A 22590-nucleotide genomic window follows, 5' to 3' on the forward strand; every position below is an offset into this window, starting at 1 on the left:
CAATCGCATGCATTAAAAAAGAAAAGTATTATAATTAAGTTATGGATCTAGGATCAATCTTCAAAAAATATAAAAAAAAAAATGGAAAGTATTTTAGAATTTTTAAGATTTTAAAACGCGGTGTCAAATAATCAAAATATAAAAAAAAGTGGCAAACAAAATTTTTAAAAATCAGGATAAGTTATTAAACTGAGTTTTCTTGCAATTAATTATTTAAAATTTAAGCAGGTGCGGCTTATCGATAACAAGCGTGTGGGTGGTTATCGGTAATCAGCTGCTTTGAGGTAGGTTAACACAAGAGATGCTTTTGTGATTTCAATTTGTCGTGTCACGACAGTTAAACGGATTACATTAACCGGTGAATTTAAATACTTCCTTCTTAAATACCTAATCACCCAGAACAACTAGCCAAATTGTTTACCGATAAAAATGGCTTTAAATAACAGATTATAGTCTTACACCCAAGGAGTAGATATGAGCTAAAATTTTTACCGGGGGCACTCTTGCGCTCTGCATCCAGCATTCGTGCTCGTCGTGAAGAACATTCACTTGTGTGCGCATCTCTAGCATACAAAGCCGAGCTGTGGGAAAAATTAGAAGCGGAAACGGGTTTTACTTTTACTGGTAACTTTGGAGCACAGCGCTCGCCAGCAATTTGGACGGCAGTCTGGAGTTGCAGCCGCATCGAAACAAACCGATTCCAGAATCACAATCCGTGCCACCGAATCGCTAAATTTAACTATAAACTTGATAGAGGAATTGCGAGGGCGTCACCGTCGTGGGAAACAGCAATATAAACAAACATCAGCGGGATGTCGATGAGCAATTTATCAATTGACGGCGAGTTCCGCTACATTATTCAGTGGTTCAATGAGTGGAGCGAGCTGCAACGGGATGACTTTGTCTACGTTTTTGTGGAGTACCTGGCTCGGGGCTCCAGTGGTAGCTCTAGCGACGTCCATGTAAATGGCTTGGTCAACTCGCTGGCCAACTCAGCCGTACAGGACAAGCCTATGAGCCTGTTTCAGTGCCGCGTAAGTAAAAGAAAGTTCCGTTTCTCATTCCCCCTTCTCATGGTTCATTGTCCGCAGATTAAGCTGTTTCGTGAATGGAGCCCCAAGTGGCCGATCGAGTTCAAATGCAAGCTGCAAGAGAAGATCAGCGAGATCGACGCAAAGGTGGGGGAGAAGATCATCAATGAGCTGCGGGGGCCCCATTCCGTGCACAATGGCGAGGTAGCTGTGCATTTAAATGCAAATGGGACGAGCGAAGAGGGCGGGGACTCCGAACTAGAGCATGCATTGGTAGAGGTGGCAGAAGTGGTAGAGGTCGCAGTGCCAGTGGCAATGGAAGAGGCTGAGCCAGCTCCCGAAGTTGATGACAATCGCTTGGCGGCGGTATTAGGCCAAGAGACCCCCGTTGATGACGACGACGTGGAAGAGCCAACCAGCGAAGATAGCAATATCCATGCCGATGTAAATGGCCATTATCCAGCGGCTGGAGTGACAACGATTGCGGTGAATACATCTCCATCACCATCCCCGACTCCGCAGCCGATTGTCGAACCTGTAGAACAGGTCGAGAATAGCGTTACAGTCACTGTGGCCTCTGCAGAGGTTCCCCCGGTGGCTTAGCTCGGCACGATCGTTAATAACAAACCAGATCGACTATAAAAAGACCTAATGAGTAGTTAAGTATTTTAGTTGTACATCATCGGCAACTTGACATTCCACGCGATGCATTTCTAGTTACGTAAGCCAATCTCTGAGCCCATAACTAGGCTTGGCCACTAAGTAAGACTTTGTTCGCGTTTTTTAGCCCTTCATCCCGTTCACCTATCGACTAACCTAAGAGCATAATCTGTAAAGTAAGCCTCAATAATACACGAAAGAGAGTTTCATATACTAAACTGTGTCCTGTTCCTATTTCTCGACTTTAGCTTTAGTGTGGCAGACTAGCTTAAACATGTTTTGCACTGAGCTGTTCTGGCTGCTAGTCGGTTACTCAGCTAGCCGGCAATGTCGTTGCTCTTCGTCTGCTGCGGCTGCTCTTTGGCTTTGGCCCAAACTGACTTTACGGCCTGATAATTGGTTTTTTTCGAGCTCTCTTTTTGTTTTGATTCGTCGCCGCTGAAATCGAAATCTGAATAGAGCTGGATGTGGAAGTAAGATATGCATGCTAGCTCGGAGATTGAACCAATTTATTTCAATTTCGCACTTGGACGGGCGACGTTGTGGTAGCGGCTACCCAACTTCTGATTTTATCGTTCGAAATGCGTCTCCTGGTAATCGTCACCCTGTTATTCTACATCCTTTGGCCGAGTGGTGAGTATCCTGGGGGTTCTCCAAGTAACGAAAGACTGAAGAAACGAACGTTGAATAGTAGGGGGTAATTAAAGAACAACCCGCTAAGTAGGTCAAGGTCGGTGACTAGAAATTCCCATCGGCAAAGCGAAGGGCAATAAACCGCGCGAACGATGGCGAACGCCGAACCGAAAAAAGTAAGTGAGTAATTGCCGGGGGCACTTCTGGTTTTCTGGCTTGCGATTGTGTTGCCGACATTGACCTTCGAGAAGTGATTTCTTGCCTTGTCATCCAGCCAGTCCGCTCTTATTTTAGGGGATCGTCAAGTTTCCGCCTGCCACTGCATCCGCTTGGCCAAATGTACAACCTTTGCCCGCCTCCTGCTCCATCATGGCCCTGGGGAGCAGTCCGCCATATTCGCCAAAGTGCATGACGCCAGCTGTGGTTTTCAGGGCCTCGAGCTACTCGTGTGCTGCCCGACATCTCGCAAGCAAAACCCCGATGAGTCATCTACGCCCAAGCCAAGTCGTAAGATGCGTTTTGCTCCGCCTGGTGATCGCTGGATTTGGGAAGATGAGGACGATAGCAAGGGCAGCCGGCACTCCCACTCTGATTATCTGCTTGCGGAGGCTGATCTGCACGACTACTGGAACTTTGAGGAGCAACGTAACTGCCCGCAGCCCTTGGAACCAGAATTCTTCGATGGCCGATTTGATAGAGGACACCATTTTCAATATCATATAGATCATGGTGAGCAGGAAATATCTCCGCGCCCCATCCCCAAGGACAAGCCTATTGTGTTTCCCGGTGACCTACGCTTCCTGCGGCATGGAGAGGAAGATTTAATATCTAACTTCCAGCAAGGTCCTCCCCTGGCACCGTTTACCACAACTCTACCCACAACAATAGCAACAAACACTGCTTCAATCTCCAAAGCCACCACACCTATACCTCAAACCATTCAACAAAGCACGCAGGTTTGCGGAATAAGTCTGGAGAGTCGTCTGCTGGGAGGAGAGCAAGCCTCTGCTGGACAGTATCCGTGGCTGGCCAGGATCGCCTATCGAAACCGAAGTGAGTACATCTTAGTAAATATATTAAATACGCAATTTTGAATTTAATATACCCTCCCGCAATCAAAGCAACGCTGTTGAATCATCTTAACTCCGCCTTGGGGATCTTACCCTGGTTCAATCCTGTCCTTTGTAGGTTCATCCAATTTCACTGGCCACGATTCCCATTTTTATTGTAAGGTAGACACCGAAGGCAAAAAGCAGAGCACCTAGTCCCAATGCCATTGGACCTCTATTGTTTGGTGGCGCTTTTAAGCCCAAAGGTCCTCCGGGTCCACCGTTGCCTCCGGGTCCACCTTTGCCTCCGGGCCCACCTTTGCCTCCGGGTCCATCTTTGCCTTTTGACCCATCTTTTCCTCCGGGGCCACCCTTTCCTCCAGGGCCCCCCTTACCGCATTTATTGCACTTTGTCCCACCGCAAGGCTTGGGACCACAAGTACCACGTTTCTCAGAACCAGATTTAGGACCAGCACCGTTCCCAGCACCGCCGCCTATCCCACCACCTGGAACTGGAGCTGGACAAGATGGGGAGTCATTGCTCTGAGATGGTAGACTCCCTCCGGTACAGGGACACGGGCACATATTAAATTGGGAACAGTAGCTGTAAAGCAAGAACATTTTTAATCCTTACGAGTTATTACGAAATTATTTTCAGGCAGCAGCCGCAGTAGCTTCCGCTGCTCCGGTTCCCTGATCTCCAGCAACTATATCGTCACTGCCGCTCATTGTGTGATCAACCTGGTTAGCGATTTGGAACTGTAAGTTATAAACACAATTTACTCTATTCTAAGACGAACTTTCGCGCAGATCTCATGTTCAATTGGGGAATGAAGATGGGTTGAACACTTATGCCATTGAGCGAGTACTGGTCCACCCTAACTACGATCAGCCCAGATATGCAAACGACATTGCCCTTTTGAGAATCAATAGCACGGATGGTAAGAGTTTCTTGACCTTCCTTTACTTTATATGTTTTTGATAACAGTTTTGAACTCTCTATTTTCCAGGAGCCCTTACACCCATATGCTTACCCTTAAACGGATCAACCACCCTCGGAAACAGGCTGATAGGTCAAACGGGAGTTGCTGCCGGTTGGAGTACAGGGAATCCAGAAAGTAAGTCTCGAAACAATTTTTTAGCGTATATATCTGGACGATTGAACTTTTCAACTGACTATCGATCAAAGTGAATCCTAAACGTCGCTTACTACGGAATAAAGCTGTAAACCTAATATTTTATTTTTGCAGATAATGCCTCAATGTCTCCTTCAAACTCCTCCGCCGGAGTGCGCTTTATCCGCTTACCCATAGTGAACACCACTAGCTGCGCTATCGCCTATGCTAGTCTCAGCGAGAACTTCCAACAGCCCATTGTAATCACCCCGAATCACCTGTGCGCTCAAGGAATGCCGATGAACGATGTGTGCCGCGGAGATAGTGGCGGACCATTTATGGATGACGGAACCTCGGGTCTGTTTGGAATAAGTGGACGCCACACTCTTATCGGCATCGTGGCCTTTGGACCTACGCTGTGCGGAGTAACCACAATACCGGGAGTGTACACCCTAGTGAGTAGCTTCTCCGATTGGATCATCCGTAGCGTTAACGGAGGGACGGACATGTGAGCAGTTTTGTTGGGAATTCAACCCAAGCAAAGCTCACCCAAAGTTCTCAATGCCAAAGTCTTCACAGTACATCCAAATAAATAAAACCATGAATCATACACCACGGATCAATGAAAAGAGTTCAACTTCCTATTCAAATCACCGCAAGGCTAATAAAATTTACATTCATAGCATTTAAATTCATGGATTTTGTATTCTTACGGGTTGCTTTTACATATTGTAAAGTAATTTAACAATTTTAAACGACAACGAGCTTAGAAAAATCATTTATATATTTTTTTTGAATTTTTCATTTACGCAAGGTAAGAAAATTGATTACTACTACCAGAATCGTATTATGAAAGTTCCAATGACTTTTGTAAAATGTATTTTTTTTTTATGTACATTCGTTGCGGGTCGAATTCAAAATTCTAGGCACGTTTTAATTATGTTGGTGAAATGTGAAACTAGCCTGTTGCATTTAATTTGGAACTCCCTTCTATTTGCTAAAGAAAAACAATATTTTTGGCATTTAATAAATTTGTATTAATTTTAATCCTTTATTCCTAGATTAGCATCATTTATTTCCACGAACTTCATTTACCATATAATGAAGCTGCAATAGAAACAGATGGTCTTATATTAAAGCAACTGTCATAGCTAATTTTATTTATAGGATGAACACGATGAGATTTTTGAAAAAGTAAACATTTTAAGCTATTTATTTTTGTATTTTAATCTAAGACTGACAAAATCAATCAATTATATTTGCGTTTAAACAGATTACAAATCTTGCTTGAAACGAAAGTAATAAAATGCTCTATTAGAGCTCTTTTCACGGTTTGAGAAAAGAAAATGTCATGCATGCGGTAAACTTTAGTTTACTTACACTTATCCAAGTGTTCTTCGTCGTCTGGCTCTTCAAAAAAACTGTCGTCCATTACGTTGTCGTCCCCCATTTTCGCAAAGTTCATGTTCTCCAAGTTCTTCAGCTCGACCTCCAATTCTTCTCGCCTACATTCTATGAAGACATCTGCTTCAATTTTGCTTTGACTCAACAGCTTTTCCGTTCGAGTGGAATGATGTTTTGGCTTAAAGAAGAGGTGTGGTTTCGTTTTGGTTCTTATGTTATTTTGAGCAAACGACATGGTCGCTTCCCAGGCTTTGAAATCCCTCATCCTAGCCATTTTGTACTCCAATCTTCGAATCTCGAACTGTTTTTTTTTTCTGTCTAGAAATAAAGTTTCTCGCTGTTTTCTCAGCAGGGCTCTTTCCTGGAGTTCTTGTTTTTCGACCTTCCTATCGATCTCTGCCTTCTTATCCTCTTTGCTCTTCAGGCGCGACTCCTCCTGACAGAACTTTTGTAGAGTTCCCAGCAGTGATCCAAACATACGGCGATTCCGGGCTCTCGACTCAGAATCAGTTCCTTGCGCCTCAACAACCTCCTTTTTGGTTGGCATTTCTCTGATAACACGGGAGTTAATTCTTGGAGGCCGACTGTCGTTCTCCTCTATGGGAAAGCGGGGATTGGGGTTTTTGCTTTCGTACACCCGCCGCTTGTCTTTGAAGACCCCACCTGGGCCATTCCGAGGAAACGGTCGCTCACCGTTGTGATCGTTCTTCTTGCCATCTTGGGTGTACTTAAACTTTTCCGATCTGAAAAGGATTATAATTAGTTAAATTTGTGACCACTATCTTTGATCCTTACCTTTGCTGGGAATCTTTGGGGACGCGACCAGCAATGCGGCGAATGTTTTCATTTAGAATCAACAGCGACTGCTTGGCCGAGTTCAGTTTTTGCTCCAAGTCATCGACAGTCGAAAGACCCGAGTCATTCACCATAGTTCCAACGTATTTCTTCTTAATTTAATTAAATATCTTATTTTATTCGGTTTAATTCGATTTCCATAGAAGTAAAAAACAAGATTTCGGTATAATAATGTTACCAGATGGTGAAATCGAAAATAATGGTACGACACTATTTTTAAAATTCCAGGGAAAACAGAAAATGTATAACGATAAAAAAAGAGGTCACACTGGGAGGATAAAAACGATATAATTAATCGATAAGTATATTTGTCTAGGGTATCGATAGAACCATGGATTAGAAATTAAAGAATTGGGTTAGACTACATTTCTCGAATTTTATTATTATTAATTTTTCGTTAATGGTATTTTGATTAATTAATGGTATTGCCATTGTTATTATGATACAACAAATTTGAAATAACCGTTCGTTAAGGAGAATACGGATGCTTTCAAAGTTTTTATAACGGTTTTTTCCTAATAGGTAATATGAAAAATTGAATTTTAGAAGATTAAAATTGGATAATTAAATAATATTTAAAAACAAATAAATTCTTATGTTGTTTTTAAGCTAGCAACATAAATAAAAGGAACGTTTATATTTTTTATATTTAAGAAAGTTTTATTATCTAGATACTCCTTCAAGCCTCATAAGCTTAGACTTTATCCCCCTTCTTGAACTACTTCACCGTCCAAGAACTGCCAGATATCAGTACTCGTAGGTGAAATGAAACTAGATACATTGGGCGGACTTCAGTTTTAGTTTCTTTGTCCGGCAAAAAGGATAAGACGTTCATCTGAGCGAGAGGGTTCGAGAGAACCGATGCAGCTGTCCGCCCGGAGAGCTTTCACTGTATATGTACTTTCACGTACATTATAAGGTCGGACCTGCACGCCTCCGTGCCTTTTGAGATTGTTTTTAAAATAGATTTCTTTCGGCTATATAAGGTTATCTATGATGTGAAGTGAACAGATAAACGATTGTGTGTACGTAACAATAAGTGGTCGCTCCTAAATAATTCATACTGAAATTCAACTTTTTGAAGCCGACCAATTCCCAGTTATATTTAGAAAAAAAAGGACGATTTTATTAAAAGAGACAAGCGGATGCACGTACATACACATGTACAAAGGTCATAGTTGCAATGTTTACATCAAAAGCTTCTTTCGAAACGCATGCGCCCGCCGACAAGCTTTTTAGCCCAGGTTTGCAGGTGTAGTGCGATGGAATTTCGACGTGTTAGTTTCGCATCGCGGCTAGAAAAGTAATATAACTTTTTGCCAGTGCTCGTTATTTTCCTTCTTGGGTTTTTATTCAAAAAAAGAATCCACTAAATTTTGGAAACAGAGAGTTCATATTATTTTTGTGTACCCCCAATCGAAATCCTGCGAACGTGCGCATATGAAAATAAGCAAATAGTAAAATGTATCTTGGAATTTTGGCAAACATATACAAGTGCATAGGAAAAGACATACGAGCATACATACTCACTCGTTCATTAAATAAAATCAAATCCGTGACCATTGAAAAAGTCGGCAATATCTAGTTTATAAATTTTCAGTGCTTAGTGAAATATTATTTAATTGACCATACTTAAGGAATACTTCATAAACTTAGGTATACGCAACTACTGCAAAATATATAAACCTATGTGTTATACATACAATGTTATATCCCGTGTAGATGTGTAATTGAGTGTTCATACATAAGTGTTGGTGCGCTCATCTTCCGTGAAAATTCAGATGATAAAATGTAACTTCTTACTCAATTAAACATACCAATCCGAAATAGTGGAAAACTCAACTTAATAATGATATCAAACAAATAAAAGTTATTGATAACTAACCATTGTTATTTGAAAAAAAGTATACAACATGGAGTTATTGCTAATATTTATGTTAGCACTTCAACTTATAGAATCCAGCATCGGAAGTAAAGATGGTAAGTCATAATCATTATTATACCTAATGCTAGTAGGAGAAGGTGAGCCATTTCCTCATGTCTAGCAGATTAAATAACAAATAAAGCAGGACTTAATCTGAATTAATGTATACTTAAAATGAAACTTAAATAAAAGTATTTTAATGTTAATCATATATAATAAGTTCTTAAAACAATGTACTAATATTTAGTTTAAGACAAGTTAAAACCAGTCAAATATTTGTATTTAATTTTTTTGCAGTACCAATTCACCAAATCGAATCTCTGGTTGGTGAAAATATTTATCTTCCTTGTAATGTAACAACCTATGATGGTGATGAACCTGTGTTGGTTCTTTGGTACAGAGATGATAAAGGTACCCCCATATATAGGTAAATATTCAAATTTGTAAAAAAATAGTGTAAGATGTGACCTCTTGAGTTAGTTCTTAAACAACAAATTTTAACTCTTTAGCATCGACATTCGAGCGGGAGTGTCCAAAGCACCAAAAAGATGGTCAGACGATTCAGTCTTCGGAGATAGGGCTTATTTTATATTTGACAAGGAACCGGGAAAGCTGTCAATTCAAAATACGCAAGCATCCGATTCGGGAACATATAGATGCCGAGTAGATTTTCTAAAAGCGCAGACCATAAATAGCCGCATTAGGCTCAATGTCATATGTGAGTAATGGATTTTGTAACCATTTATGCAACAATTTTAGTTATGTATCAAAGCTATGATTAAATTGATTTACTCCTTGGTAATTTTAAAGATGATAACTATAACTTATCACCATATTTTCCCTAGCTCCACCAAAGCAAGTTATCATACGAGATAGCTCTAATGTTGAGCGTTCTACGGTTGTGGGACCATATAGCGAAGGCGATATAGTATCCCTAAAATGTCAAGTAATTGGAGGTAAAATCAAAAAATGTTTAATACCTACTTCGATCCTAACACTTATCAACTGTACTCCTTTTTATGTTTTATTCGTAAATATATTCAGGTTATCCTACTCCCACTATCAGCTGGTATCGCGATGGCCTAGAAATACCATGTGAATTAGCTCATTTAGCAGGAGGTAAAATAATCGAATGCGAAATTACACTACCATCGCTGGGCAGAGAAGATCTTAACTCCCGACTTACCTGCCGGGCATTAAGCCATCCCAGAGCACCCATCGTCGAAGCAGTGGTTCAAATTGATATGAATTGTAAGTTTTTGAAATAAATTTTAACTTCTTAATTAAAACTGTATACATTAAGCAAGAGTTAAACAAAAATCAATACATAAACGTTCTCTGTACCTTGTAGTTGCCCCTTTAAATATCCGACTCCTAGGGGCACATCAGCCATTGTCTGCTGGTCGAAGATACGATCTATTGTGCCAAAGTGCTGGCTCCAGACCGCCTGCCGTAATTACTTGGTGGCAAAATGGGATACGGCTGGAAAAGACCACAGAAACTGTAAGTATTTTGTGTCCAGCTATAATAAACAGAATAGAATGGTTTATACCCTTAATTCAACTATCCTGCAGACTTCTAGTGATGGCAACCAGACGACAAGCACTCTCTCAATCAGTCTCAGTAAATCTGATGCGGGGAAGTATTTATCCTGTAAGGCCTACAACCATGCTGTTCCCTCCGAGCCCTTGGAAGATGGCTGGAAATTGGATATACAATGTGGGTTTAATTGTTTTTTGAATGTTTTTTGATTTTCTTAAGCATATATATTCCTGACTTACAGATGTCCCAGAAGCATACGTTCGTTTGGGAACATCTCTAGATCCAAGTACTTTACGAGAAGGATCAGATGTGTACTTTGACTGCCTGGTGATGGCTCATCCAAATGTTTTCCGCATCGAATGGCGTCACAACGTGAGTTTTGAAAAGCTTAAAAAATGAATTTTTTTTTCAAATTCATTTAATCCATTTAGGAACAACCTCTGTCACACAATATATCACAAGGCATCATCATAAGTAACCACTCCTTAGTTTTGCAAGGTGTTACGAGGGCCACAGCCGGAAACTACTCATGTGTTGGTTTCAATGCCGAAGGCGAAGGAATCAGTGCTCCTTTTGCACTAAATATTCTATGTAAGTTTACTGCCCAAATTCCCATTAATCATTGAAAAGGTACTAAAAATCTGTGTTCACCAATTTCAATTGGCTCAATATGCTGTAAAAGAACAACATTTTCTGGCCTTTTGACTTTATTTGACCTAAAACCGAAAAACCCAATCAAAGGAGAAATTTCAAAATAAATAAAAAGAACATCATAATGGCGTTTACGTTTTCTTTTGGCTTTAAGAGATAATTAATGTTTTTATGGCCTGTTCTTTATGTTCTTGTTTTATAGACGCCCCAACCTGTGCACAGAACCAGAAGAAGGTGTACGGCATAGCAAAGCAGGAGGATGCAAAGGTCATGTGCACCGTGGATGCCAATCCTCGCGAGGTCGAGTTTAGTTGGACATTTAATAATTCTGCCGAAAGTATTGATGTTGCCACAAACCATATTATTCGTTCGGGTAAGTGCTTATCTCTGCTAATTAATATTAGCTTTATTAATTTGTAATTTAACTTTTTAGGCACCACCTCCATTGTAACATATACTCCCATAACCGAATTAGATTACGGAACTCTTTTATGTCTGGCATCTAATAAAATTGGTAAACAGCGGATACCATGTGTCTTCCATATAATCGCTGCAGGTGCGCTTGGCCTAAGATATTAACTTTTTTATGATTTTATTTTAATAATATTTATATTCTTATTTATTTTCCATTTAAAGGTCGACCGGAAAAAGTACACAATTGTACAGTTAATAATATATCCATGACATCTTTGACCGTGACTTGTAGTGATGGTTTCAACGGCGGCTTGCCACAAAATTTCAACTTGGAGCTGCTGGATTCTTACACTCAAGTAACTATTAAACTTTTTATATTATTTATAATAACTCCATATAAAAAATATTTATTTTTATAGGAAATAAAAGCAAACATCACCTCGACTATACCAAAGTTTACAGTTCCGGGCTTAAGTCCGGGAAGCATATATCGGCTAAATATTTACGCGTTTAACACTAAAGGTCGATCTGATCCGGCTATAGTCAATGCGGCAATGCTTCGAATGCCTGAAAAACAACTGACTTCGGAGCAGAGTGAGTCCTCTTTATCCCATATGCCTAGTTAATGTTCTAAAAAATATTTGTTTAATTTTTAGCCCATAACCTTCGCGCAGAGCTCTTATTTTCGCCCGTGATGTCGTTGACAATTGGCTTAACCCTTGCTGTGCTGGTCGCAGTACTGGCCATCATCCTAGCACTTCGAATACCCTGCACTGCATCATCGAGAAGGCGACAAAAGGAACTCTCCAATGAAAATATTTCGCGAGATGAGTCGCCAGGACCAAGTGACAAAAGTTCCGGCAGTAAGGAAGTAGACGATTGTGATGAAAAGAATCCGGATGTGGTACCTGAATCTGTTGAAGCTGATGAGCAGGTAAGATTGAATAAAACATTTAGGGATATTTTTGAAGTTCATAAGTGGATCTTAGGTAACCAGCGCCTTGAAGTATGCAACAGAATGTATCCTGTTATTTCCTAACTTAAATTTAACTGCAAATTTAAATTTCAGTCCGAAAGTATCAGAAAAAGGCAACAGATCTCTACCATTGATACCAATCGCAGTCCAAATCGCGGAATTTTCGTGAATGAGCAGCAACATTTGACAGCAGCCGAGATATCCTTGCGCGCCTCCCATGGAATTGGTTACTGTACACTGAGAAGTGGAATGCACGCCCAGGCCCAGAGTTCAGTGGGAGAAATATCAATTGTGAGTAAATGATAAGCTATATGCTTAGAATTAGGAATACCAACTTGATTTCATCTTTCACAGAACGTAACACCCCACGTCTACTCGAATTCGATAACGCAATGCACTCTGCCTCGTCAGTCATCGCAGAATATGTGGAATAACTATAATTGCAACATCACCGGGGCAAGACCAACATCCACATTCCACCAGCTGACCTTTCCCCAGGGAAGGGTCAATGTGAATGGCCATAACCCGACGCAACCACTCCATGGACACGCGCCCTCGCCATCGCTGGCGTCCACCAGCTCGATGGCCTCATCGTCGAATACATTGCCTAGCCAGCCACATCCTCATGGCAGAACCATTGCCCTGCATCACATGAACCAGGCACAGTGCGGCAGGGTCTGCATCGGAATTGCCAGCGATGGTATCCACTCCGCCGAACAAAACCTTTCCGACGACGAGGTGACCGTCCAAACTCCATTAATGATAAAGCGCGATAGCACCGTATGACTATAGAAATTCCACAGGGTATTCGACACGCCCCTGTGATTAGGATTTACAATTTTCTGTATTCTGCATTTCGAAACTCAATAGAATAAACTTTTTATACCACTTTATTATTATTATTGAAAACAATATTCTGGAGAGCTCAATTATTTTCGGCCAAATAAATGTTAGTTTTAAACGTTGTTAAATATAAGTTATACGAAACCAATATCCAATGAAATAACTAATAGGTTTTAAAACTTTGATTCTCAATGCAGAACAGAAGGTTTACGTGTGTGTCTGGCCAATGCAAATACTTTTACTGCAGTTTTTAAAAAATACCTAAACTATATACTGGCATCAAACGAATTTATAGACTGGGTTTGATATTTCAGACGATTGTGTTAATCTTATATTTATTTGAAAAGCAATGATGTAAAAAATATGTTTTTCTTATGCATTTTAAAAACGAATTGAGTATCTCAGAAGGAGTATCTCTAAGGATAATTCAAAATGTATGCGGTGACTCATGTACGGCCAATGTTTTTGTTAAAATAACTAAAAAAGACAAATTACAAATTATTGTTAATATTTGTGTTCCAGTCTTTTATGATTCCAAGTACTTATAAGTTTAAACTACATCCCTAGGCAACTTTAGGCTCGAATGATTTAGCCAAGTAAAACCCAACTATTTTGTATGGTTTTAGAGATCTGCACCAAGAAAGATAAGTTTAGTCAAATAAAATTTGATAAAACAATTGCTCATTTGTATGAAAAGCCAAGTCAGCATTTTTTTATAGATCCATAATAATGTCTGTGTATGTTCGTGATGATAAATAAAATTTTATATAACTTGCTCAAATAGAAACTAAACCAGTGTTACGAATGAAGGAAGTGTTCCCAATTTGTTTCTTCCAACGCTGGCCGGCATTTATTTTCAAATATTTCATTTTATACTGGTCGAACTTACATAATACTTATATTTAAAAATACCATATATATTAGGAACTTAGCGTAAAACTACTGTGAGCAGTATTATAATATCTAAGTTATAAATAAAAATAAAATACAAGTAAATCAGTGTTTAAATTGAAGGTTAAAAAGAAATTATGATTTGTTGGCAAATTTTATTTGCTTAGTAAATATGTAATCTTCTTTTTAAATAGTTGTTTATGTTTAAAAATTGTTTTACAATTATTCACCAAGTTACTTAATTTGTTTCAACAAACATTTGATTTTTCTTATCACCATAACATTCTTTCAAATATGAATTAGTCATGCAAATCTGACACATTTGCATAGAAAGATTAAGTGTTTTTTAGTTATCAAAGAGTATATGTTTTAGAAAATGCCTTACTTTTGTTACTTTTTCTGGGTGTGTTCAGCAGAAATCATAAATTGCGTCTACATTCCCAATATGTTCATGGCTAATTGGTTGAGTGCCCACCAAAGAAATTGCCGGTATGGCCCCAATTCGATTATTTCTTCTACTTATGCTGACTCTTCGTCGTTGTTTTTAAAAAAATTAACAAAATATTAAAACAAAACAAAAAGGTAAGTTGCAATATTGTTTATGGAAATATGATTTAACCATAAATCAGATTAACATTTTCCAATTCTAAACATTGTTACGCTGTAAAATCAATCTTAAACTTTGTCAACAACTTACAGCTGCAAAATACGAAGAACAGAATGGGAATTCTATCCATCCATAAATACACATCTTGAGCATGGTTGGGTGGGTTGGGTTCGTCTCCGGATCGGCACTTAAGCCGATGAACACGAGCACAGTTCATAAAACATCCACATATATGTAAGTATATATGTTGCATGCCTTATACACTGATATCTTGGGGGCTTATAAAAGAACGCGTATCGCTAAGTTTCGGTTAGTTGACTCCCAGCTGCGTCGCATCACGGACAAGTGCTAGGACTTTCGTTCGTTACATCTGCTGTGTTAAGGTTGATTTAAGCTTATTTATCAAAATGGTAAGGATACTAAAGGATACTAAGAGCTCAAAGAGGGATTTTTATTGAAATTGTGAAATGTTAAAGAACTTGAGGTCCTTGAAAGTCCTTAGTGCCTATTAACAGAATTTAAAGCAATGTTGCTAAAAAACTTTTTAAAAGAACATAATTTGTGGAGAGTTTTTGAGACTTAAAATTCAATAAAATAACTATTATGAAAATCCAGCAATAAATGTTGATAAACAAATAGTAATGAAAACTTAAAAACACTTCTTAAACTTCTAAAGTTAAAACACTGAAAAATGTTTACAGCAGATGGTCAAATAATCTTGCTACTAAAACACATTCAAAGGCGGATATCCCAAATGAGATTACTAAATTATTCAAAATTCAAAAAGATTACTCACAAAGTTTTAATTTATCTTCTAGAGGGAATGTATTTCTGTTCACATTGGACAAGCTGGCGTCCAGATCGGTAATGCCTGCTGGGAACTTTACTGCCTGGAGCATGGAATCCAGCCCGATGGCCATATGCCCTCCGATAAGACTGTGGGTGGTGGCGATGACTCCTTCAGCACCTTCTTCAGTGAGACAGGATCTGGCAAGCATGTGCCCCGTGCCGTGTTCGTTGATTTGGAGCCAACTGTGGTAGATGAAGTCCGTACTGGTACCTATCGTCAGCTGTTCCACCCAGAGCAACTGATCACCGGCAAGGAAGATGCGGCCAACAACTATGCCCGTGGTCACTACACCATTGGCAAGGAGATCGTTGATGTGGTTTTGGACAGGATTCGCAAGTTGGCAGATCAGTGCACTGGACTGCAGGGATTCCTGGTCTTCCACTCGTTCGGTGGAGGCACTGGCTCAGGCTTCACCTCGCTGCTGATGGAGCGTCTTTCCGTCGATTATGGAAAGAAGTCGAAGTTGGAGTTCTCTATCTACCCAGCTCCACAAGTAAGTGAAATAGTAAAAATGGAATTAAAATTGATTAATTTGATTAGAGTTATAGGAAATTAGTTAATTAATGGCTTCCAAACTTCCTGTTAGGTCTCCACAGCTGTAGTCGAGCCGTACAACTCGATCTTAACCACCCACACAACGCTGGAGCACTCGGACTGCGCGTTCATGGTTGACAACGAGGCAATCTACGACATCTGCCGCCGCAACTTGGATATCGAGCGACCCACCTACTTGAACCTCAATCGCCTAATTGGCCAGATCGTTTCCTCCATCACGGCCTCGTTGCGCTTTGATGGCGCCCTGAATGTGGATCTCACTGAATTCCAGACCAATTTGGTGCCCTACCCACGCATCCATTTCCCGCTGGCCACATATGCTCCCGTCATTTCCGGAGAGAAGGCCTGCCATGAGCAACTGACCGTGGCCGAGATCACCAATGCCTGCTTCGAGCCCGCCAACCAGATGGTCAAGTGTGATCCCCGTCGTGGCAAGTACATGGCCTGCTGCATGCTTTACCGTGGTGATGTGGTGCCCAAGGATGTGAATGCTGCGATTGCCACCATCAAGACCAAGCGTTCCATTCAGTTTGTGGACTGGTGTCCCACTGGCTTCAAGGTTGGTATTAACTACCAGCCACCCACCGTTGTTCCTGGCGGAGATCTGGCCAGGGTGCAGCGCGCCGTATGCATGCTGTCCAACACCACTGCCATCGCCGAGGCCTGGGCTCGTTTGGATCACAAATTCGATTTGATGTACGCCAAGAGGGCTTTCGTCCACTGGTATGTGGGAGAGGGCATGGAGGAGGGAGAGTTCTGCGAGGCTCGCGAGGATCTTGCAGCTCTTGAGAAGGACTACGAAGAGGTTGGCATTGATTCCACCACCGAGCTGGGAGAGGATGAAGAGTACTAAACCGTCCTGGAATATCAAAGATGATCCTAGAAACTCTCTAAACTTCACATTGTTTCTACCAAAAACACAAAAGCATAAACTCTCGCAATAAAAAAATGTAACACAATCTCTATGTTTTTTTGTGGCCAAAAAAGGGAATTTAATTAATATAAAATGACTAAAATTTTCTTAATAGGATATTAGTTATTAAGAAAATATTTATCTAGGTTTTTTTCCATTTTTTAATCATCTTAACGTTTATTTTTGACTAAGAGAAGTTTTTCGTCGTTTTGTTTTTGTGACTAATGATGCGGTAATGACTAAGATTTACTCATTTTATTATTTTTTAACATAACTAAAACATAAAAAAATTAAAGAAAATAAGCTTATTAAAATCGCATCGTGTGATTAGGCCTTAAATTCGCCTTTCTAATCGCATGCGCAAAAATGTCTACATATATTTTTTCGCAAATTCAGTAATCAAAGAAGTACCATTTCAGGAGTAGCAGCGAAAAATATACTTAGGATAGTTTTCAATTTGATTTTATATTATAAAATTGTGTAAAATTCTATATAAAATTAGATTTGTTTTTAAATATATATATATTGTTAATCGGAAAACTCAGTGAATGTTATTTAATTGTAAATGCACTTGCAAATTTGCACACTCTTTTGTCTGCAAAATTGTAGGTGCATGTATGTATTCATAAAAGTGGAGTCTAGTCTGATAAGTTAATTAAGATAATGTTAAGAAATTTAGGCAGAAATGCCTATCTTAAAACGTAGATCTTAAGTAAGATACTCACTTATATATTTGTTAAAGGGTATAGATATGAAATATGCATATTTTATCTACCTATCTACCCCTTTAAATAATCAATGCACACAGTACAAAGTACTTCCAATACACAGAACCAAAAGGGAGAAGCTTGGAAGATGGAACCAATATCTTAGTTAATTAATAATATATAAAAATAACACCAAAGTCGAGTGCCCGGACTATAATTATTTAAATATTATATATATCTAACTTACTACCTATTCTACACGAACACTTTATGTATATCTAAAAATATGAACCTTCCATTTCAGGATCAACAAAATGTGATTAATATTAATAACGCTTATTAATAATCACATTTCATAATCTAATATGTTACAACTATTATCGCTTATTGCATATCTTAACCATATTTCAATGGATATTACGAGTTTCTTTTATTTCAGAATGGGATCTCTTCATAAAAGAAGTTTTAATGTTGATTTAGCTGCCACGACCTTATTATTAGATCCCATATCCCTCATCCATTTTATTGTTAATCCGCTTGTCTGATTGATCCTATATCCGTCCGTTTGACCATCCGTCTGTCTGTCTACGAGACTGTCGGTTTGTTTTTGAAGCCTATTATGAAGGCAGTTCATTTCTGGAGACGTTGCACTTTTGATAATAATATATTTATTATTGTAATTATAAATAACATTTATCGTTACAGGATTACTTCAGATTCCTAGCGGAATCGATGCAGCATTATTATTGTTATTTAAATAATACAAATTGTAATATGTCAAGTGGACTTTTAAACATTTAATTAACAATTTTTTTTGGTTTTCGGCTGTATTTCTAATTTGCATTTTTTTTACTATACGAAAGGTTGGTAAGAACTTTTATATATCAAAGCAGCTGGTGGAAAAATATACGGTTTTGTGTTCAAACTAACTCTAAGGTTAAACATATCTTTGAGCCTTTCTATATTTCGGATTCGCAGTTTTATATAAAAATGTAATTTATTTGCATTTTACATTGAAGACATTTTAATGAGTAACTTATTTTACCGTTGTAAAGTCAAGATACCCATTGAACGGTCTGATGATCAGCTTAGAAATGACTATTAATTAGAAACACTATTCCCACGAACATTTGAAATACCAAAAGAGATCATTTATGTATACTTGCAGTTTTATCCGTTAAATAACTTTCAGCTCCTTGCACAAAACCATCTTTTCGAGGGTTCAACCATTTTAGAATGGAAACTTTTTCATATATTAGAAGAAGGTTCAATCGTAACGAATATAAATTTCAGTTTCCAAAACATGCATCGGATACATGATGATGAATACTCCGAGGATGTAAAGGAATCGGACTTTAAGGCATCGATTCAAAAGGAAATATCAGTTAAACCACGTCATCAGATTTCAATACCAGATATTTGCACAGAAGCCGTTAAGAATAACTGTTTTCCCCAGGCGGGCTTTTTGAATAATTCGATTGCTTTTGCCTCACATGTGGTTAAGTGCAGTTCCCCGGCTTCGAGCATAGATGAATCCTCATCGACGGCTCAGCACGAAACCAATCCTCACATGCATATTCAGGGCCAACATATGATGGCTCCTGTGCCTGATCTTGGCTTCTATAATGTTCCCGAGTTCATTTCAGAACAGGAAAAGCTTATGTTTTCCGATGCCGAAAGATTTTTGAGGTCAAAAGATAATGAAGTGTGCAGTAATGATTTTAGCTATATGCATGATGAATTCGCCATGCGCAAGTACTATCATCCTCTATTTGCCCATGGCATCTGCCGCTGGCCAGGATGCGAAATGGATTTGGAAGATATCACATCATTTGTCAAGTAGGTGATATTATCAAAAGATATGATAATCTATTAGTTGTTAATGAGACTCTTACTTAGGCATCTGAATACTGAACATGGTTTGGATGATCGATCTACCGCTCAGGCCCGAGTTCAGATGCAAGTAGTCTCACAGCTAGAATCCCACCTTCAAAAAGAAAGAGATCGCTTGCAGGCCATGATGCACCACTTGTATTTGTCCAAGCAACTTTTATCACCCACCAAGATCGACAGGAAGGTTAGTCCATATTATATATTGGTAATGATATATCAATAACACCTATTAATGTTAGGACGTACCCGGAAGAGATGGAAAGTTCTGCCGAAGTCCGCTTACCATAAATAGCATTGGTCGACCCATGCGGCAGACAAATTCACCCAGCTCCCTTAATCTTCCAATGGTCAACTCCACCAACTTATGTTCGATCAAAAAGAGAAACCACGACAAAAACTCTTTCTCCATTAATGGTGGTTAGTACTCGAACTTGTCGAATGTTATGTTTTTGTTAACGATTTTTTTTAACTTAGGATTACCTTATATGCTTGAAAGAGCAGGACTTGATGTGCAACAGGGTATGTAACAATTATTGTCTGATTTTCAATATTGCAATCTATACATATACTTCTGGAAGACATATAAAAAGAATTCAATTTTCCAGAAATTCATCGAAACAGAGAATTTTACAAAAATGCTGATGTGCGACCGCCATTCACATATGCTTCCCTTATAAGACAGGTAAACTATACATGCTTTCACTTGGCTACATATTTTATATTTTTTTCTATAACGTTAAACTTATTTCCACATATAAACAGTCCATAATCGACTCCCCTGACAAGCAGCTAACCCTGAACGAAATCTACAATTGGTTCCAAAACACATTTTGCTACTTCCGGCGCAATGCAGCAACGTGGAAGGTAAATCCGTTCCTTTCTATATCTTTCTCTATTTTATTCCTTTATCTTTAAACTATAACTTAATAGTTAAGCTGTTATATTATATATTTAATGTCCGTCCGCATTTAGTATTTCTGTCCGATTGGCAATTCTAGCTTGTCCGATAGATTTTGTTATCTTTTCCCACCGGCAAAAAATACCTTTCCTATGCAGATATTTATCTCTGAAAAGGTAAGTTATTTAGTTAAACTTTTTATTATCTATCAATATATATATTTAAAGTAAAGTTTGGCCATTGCTAACTGATATAATATGTATCATTAGAACGCAGTTCGGCATAATCTGTCCCTGCATAAGTGCTTTATGCGTGTTGAGAATGTGAAAGGAGCAGTTTGGACTGTTGATGAGATTGAGTTTTACAAAAGACGACCGCAGCGCACTGCTGGCATTGGTAACAACCTAACAGGTGCTACCAATTCGCCGGACACTAACTATTTTGTAGCCATGAACATTGGGTATGTGGGTCTCAAATAGTCTAATACTCACTTTGCTCCAAACTACTTCCATTTTGCTCTGTTAGTAAATATATGCCATTAAATGCATGCCTATATCAATATGATGACATTATACGATCTTTTACAGCACTTACCCCTGTGATTCCTATCCCGTCCGTCTGATTATCAGTTATATTGTCCGTCTGTGAATTGAGCTAAAAAAAAAAGAAAGGTTAGGTGAAGTCAATCGAAATGTTGCGGAAAAGATTAAAACAAGCCAAATTTACTAACTTTATTTTCTCAACGAACTTTTTCTTCCTTTCACGATATTTTTGGGGCTCTTGATTAATGCAAATTTAAAGAATGCGATACGTACGAACCTATCTTTACACAAGTGCTTTGTACGTTATGAAGATGACTTTGGCTCGTTTTGGATGGTCGACGATAATGAGTTTGTCAAAAGGCGGCACCTGTCGAGAGGGCGTCCCCGGAAATATGATCCATCCTCCTCCCCAAATTCATGCCAATCTGGCAACGGTGTGTCAACTGACAAAAATCCCTGCGACAATTGTCCACAACATTGCTCGAGTTTGCCCCCTGGGGCCGAAAATCCCCTAGATTCGAACAATCCAAATGATATCGGGCGAATCGGTTGCCTTCCTTTTTGCGGAAGTGATGGTTTAGGTAAGACGTCTAAGGACTATAGCAATATTGATTCGGGTATGGTCGAAAGTAACAGCCACTTGGCTATGGATGAGTACGCTACTAATATGTACGAAAGTAGTGCCAATGAGCACAATCGATAAATGTATCATTAATAATAATTATTTAGATGCATTGTCAGGATATCTGAGTTTTTCAGTTCAGAAGGTTCGGATTCGGAAATTATACTTGTACATACACCTAGTTCTAAGTGTAATTTCCTTAATAGAAACAAAGAAAAATACTTTTAACATAAATAACACTAATGCAATAAAATAAATAAATAATTTGGTAAATTATTAAAGCAAAATTAATTTGTTTAGTTATGCTTTAATAACCCAAATAATAAAACGAATAATGAATATTTTAGATCTGCAGTTTACAGCAACTCAATAAAGTTTTAAAAAGTTAAGGTTTTTTAATTATTAAGAAAGTATTATACAAAGGTTTTAAATCCTTCTATGGGTAACTAGCAGTATAACCTTTATGTTATACCTTCATAAGAATGAATACCGTTGACTGCCTGGATCTCTGGTGTAAGTAAGGACTATCAGATTTGATAACTGATAGCAACATATTTCGCCTTTTATTAACCCCTGTTATAATATTCTACGCTTTTTTCGTTTTTTTTTTCAGAATAATAAATTGCTAAAGGACCCAAATAGTATGTGTTGTTAAAAACAACAATTAGAAACTTGCCTTTATTCAGGGACCTCTCACATGAGTATCCGAAAATTTACGGAATAATAAAATATAATGAGTTGAAATTTTTGGGGGAAAGGAATACCTTTGTGGGGTTTTCAAGATAATTTCTAATAAAAATATATATTATCAACGTTTTCAAAATCATGTTTCTCTGTTTGTGGATTGCGTTATCAAATTATATCCAAGTTACTTACCATTTTGCTTATTTAAGATCCGAAGGTATATAATTGTCTTCCAAGGATGGTCACGCTGAAATGAAGTAATTTTTTATTAATTAAGGATATGTTATCAGATAAGAATTTTCTTTAAGATATATAAGAATTTTTGAAAAGC

The 22590-nt window shown here is 38.6% G+C and overlaps 7 protein-coding genes across 9 annotated transcripts; 5 read left to right on the forward strand and 2 right to left on the reverse strand.

Moving 5' to 3' along the window:
- Positions 1 to 536: 536 nt before the first annotated feature.
- LOC108109374 lies at positions 537 to 1909 on the forward strand. Its single transcript, XM_017217862.2, has 2 exons — positions 537 to 1034; positions 1092 to 1909. The coding sequence occupies exons 1-2, from the start codon at positions 813 to 815 to the stop codon at positions 1632 to 1634; spliced, it is 765 nt and encodes a 254-aa protein (XP_017073351.2). The 5' UTR covers positions 537 to 812; the 3' UTR covers positions 1635 to 1909.
- Positions 1910 to 2246: 337 nt separating this feature from the next.
- Positions 2247 to 5154, forward strand: LOC108110579 (CLIP domain-containing serine protease 14D). The gene is made up of 6 exons (XM_041819175.1): positions 2247 to 2324; positions 2619 to 3381; positions 4039 to 4134; positions 4184 to 4314; positions 4384 to 4491; positions 4624 to 5154. Exons 1-6 carry the CDS (start codon positions 2273 to 2275, stop codon positions 4998 to 5000), a joined length of 1527 nt encoding a protein of 508 aa, XP_041675109.1. The 5' UTR covers positions 2247 to 2272; the 3' UTR covers positions 5001 to 5154.
- LOC108110568 (myosin heavy chain IB) lies at positions 3397 to 4516 on the reverse strand. Its single transcript, XM_017219668.2, has 2 exons — positions 4408 to 4516; positions 3397 to 3977 (listed from the first exon to the last, which is right to left on the reverse strand). The coding sequence occupies exon 2, from the start codon at positions 3956 to 3958 to the stop codon at positions 3515 to 3517; it is 444 nt and encodes a 147-aa protein (XP_017075157.1). The 5' UTR covers positions 3959 to 3977; positions 4408 to 4516; the 3' UTR covers positions 3397 to 3514.
- Positions 5155 to 5510: 356 nt separating the features above from the next.
- Positions 5511 to 6937, reverse strand: LOC108110561 (pinin). Its single transcript, XM_017219657.2, has 3 exons — positions 6688 to 6937; positions 5869 to 6635; positions 5511 to 5595 (listed from the first exon to the last, which is right to left on the reverse strand). The coding sequence occupies exons 1-3, from the start codon at positions 6819 to 6821 to the stop codon at positions 5576 to 5578; spliced, it is 921 nt and encodes a 306-aa protein (XP_017075146.2). The 5' UTR covers positions 6822 to 6937; the 3' UTR covers positions 5511 to 5575.
- Positions 6938 to 7612: 675 nt separating this feature from the next.
- On the forward strand, positions 7613 to 14093 carry LOC108110599 (hemicentin-1). Its single transcript, XM_017219700.2, has 16 exons — positions 7613 to 8727; positions 8969 to 9098; positions 9181 to 9389; positions 9517 to 9627; positions 9716 to 9922; positions 10023 to 10174; positions 10246 to 10390; positions 10455 to 10585; positions 10645 to 10804; positions 11067 to 11237; positions 11298 to 11420; positions 11501 to 11634; positions 11698 to 11872; positions 11935 to 12212; positions 12348 to 12545; positions 12609 to 14093. The coding sequence occupies exons 1-16, from the start codon at positions 8661 to 8663 to the stop codon at positions 13038 to 13040; spliced, it is 2823 nt and encodes a 940-aa protein (XP_017075189.1). The 5' UTR covers positions 7613 to 8660; the 3' UTR covers positions 13041 to 14093.
- An 820-nt stretch (positions 14094 to 14913) lies between these two features.
- LOC108110281 (tubulin alpha-2 chain) lies at positions 14914 to 16959 on the forward strand. The gene is made up of 3 exons (XM_017219278.2): positions 14914 to 15005; positions 15414 to 15938; positions 16032 to 16959. Exons 1-3 carry the CDS (start codon positions 15003 to 15005, stop codon positions 16851 to 16853), a joined length of 1350 nt encoding a protein of 449 aa, XP_017074767.1. The 5' UTR covers positions 14914 to 15002; the 3' UTR covers positions 16854 to 16959.
- A 381-nt stretch (positions 16960 to 17340) lies between these two features.
- Positions 17341 to 22319, forward strand: LOC108110465 (forkhead box protein P1). 3 transcript variants are annotated; one of them, XM_017219536.2, is made up of 7 exons: positions 17341 to 19459; positions 19520 to 19697; positions 19753 to 19930; positions 19988 to 20032; positions 20119 to 20195; positions 20276 to 20377; positions 21213 to 22319. In XM_017219536.2, exons 1-7 carry the CDS (start codon positions 18924 to 18926, stop codon positions 21654 to 21656), a joined length of 1560 nt encoding a protein of 519 aa, XP_017075025.1. In that variant the 5' UTR covers positions 17341 to 18923; the 3' UTR covers positions 21657 to 22319. The 3 variants fall into 3 exon arrangements, with proteins under 3 accessions (XP_017075025.1, XP_017075042.1, XP_017075033.1); XM_017219553.2 differs by having other exon boundaries at positions 22189 to 22319; XM_017219544.2 differs by having other exon boundaries at positions 20681 to 21288.
- The last annotated feature ends 271 nt before the right edge of the window (positions 22320 to 22590 follow it).

Source organism: Drosophila eugracilis, unplaced genomic scaffold (assembly GCF_018153835.1).
Source record: "Drosophila eugracilis isolate 14026-0451.02 unplaced genomic scaffold, ASM1815383v1 contig_47, whole genome shotgun sequence".
NCBI classification, from domain to species: domain Eukaryota; kingdom Metazoa; phylum Arthropoda; class Insecta; order Diptera; family Drosophilidae; genus Drosophila; species Drosophila eugracilis.

Excerpts from the sequence above, each read along its gene's own strand:
- LOC108109374 (XM_017217862.2), top strand. The coding sequence starts at position 813 with ATGTCGATGAGCAATTTATCAATTGACGGCGAGTTCCGCTACATTATT. Across the intron at positions 1,035-1,091 it reads TGAGCCTGTTTCAGTGCCGC|ATTAAGCTGTTTCGTGAATG; the intron begins GTAAGTAAAAGA and ends CATTGTCCGCAG.
- LOC108110579 (XM_041819175.1), top strand. The coding sequence starts at position 2,273 with ATGCGTCTCCTGGTAATCGTCACCCTGTTATTCTACATCCTTTGGCCG. Across the intron at positions 2,325-2,618 it reads CTACATCCTTTGGCCGAGTG|GGGATCGTCAAGTTTCCGCC; the intron begins GTGAGTATCCTG and ends CTCTTATTTTAG. Across the intron at positions 3,382-4,038 it reads GCCTATCGAAACCGAAGTGA|CCGCAGTAGCTTCCGCTGCT; the intron begins GTACATCTTAGT and ends TTCAGGCAGCAG.
- LOC108110568 (XM_017219668.2), bottom strand. The coding sequence starts at position 3,958 with ATGTGCCCGTGTCCCTGTACCGGAGGGAGTCTACCATCTCAGAGCAAT.
- LOC108110561 (XM_017219657.2), bottom strand. The coding sequence starts at position 6,821 with ATGGTGAATGACTCGGGTCTTTCGACTGTCGATGACTTGGAGCAAAAA. Across the intron at positions 6,636-6,687 it reads CCCAAAGATTCCCAGCAAAG|ATCGGAAAAGTTTAAGTACA; the intron begins GTAAGGATCAAA and ends AATCCTTTTCAG. Across the intron at positions 5,596-5,868 it reads CGAAGAACACTTGGATAAGT|CTTCATTATATGGTAAATGA; the intron begins GTAAGTAAACTA and ends TTTCTATTGCAG.
- LOC108110599 (XM_017219700.2), top strand. The coding sequence starts at position 8,661 with ATGGAGTTATTGCTAATATTTATGTTAGCACTTCAACTTATAGAATCC. Across the intron at positions 9,628-9,715 it reads AAAATGTCAAGTAATTGGAG|GTTATCCTACTCCCACTATC; the intron begins GTAAAATCAAAA and ends AAATATATTCAG. Across the intron at positions 9,923-10,022 it reads GGTTCAAATTGATATGAATT|TTGCCCCTTTAAATATCCGA; the intron begins GTAAGTTTTTGA and ends TGTACCTTGTAG.
- LOC108110281 (XM_017219278.2), top strand. Across the intron at positions 15,939-16,031 it reads CTATCTACCCAGCTCCACAA|GTCTCCACAGCTGTAGTCGA; the intron begins GTAAGTGAAATA and ends ACTTCCTGTTAG.
- LOC108110465 (XM_017219536.2), top strand. The coding sequence starts at position 18,924 with ATGCATCGGATACATGATGATGAATACTCCGAGGATGTAAAGGAATCG. Across the intron at positions 20,033-20,118 it reads AGGACTTGATGTGCAACAGG|AAATTCATCGAAACAGAGAA; the intron begins GTATGTAACAAT and ends TCAATTTTCCAG. Across the intron at positions 20,196-20,275 it reads ATGCTTCCCTTATAAGACAG|TCCATAATCGACTCCCCTGA; the intron begins GTAAACTATACA and ends ACATATAAACAG.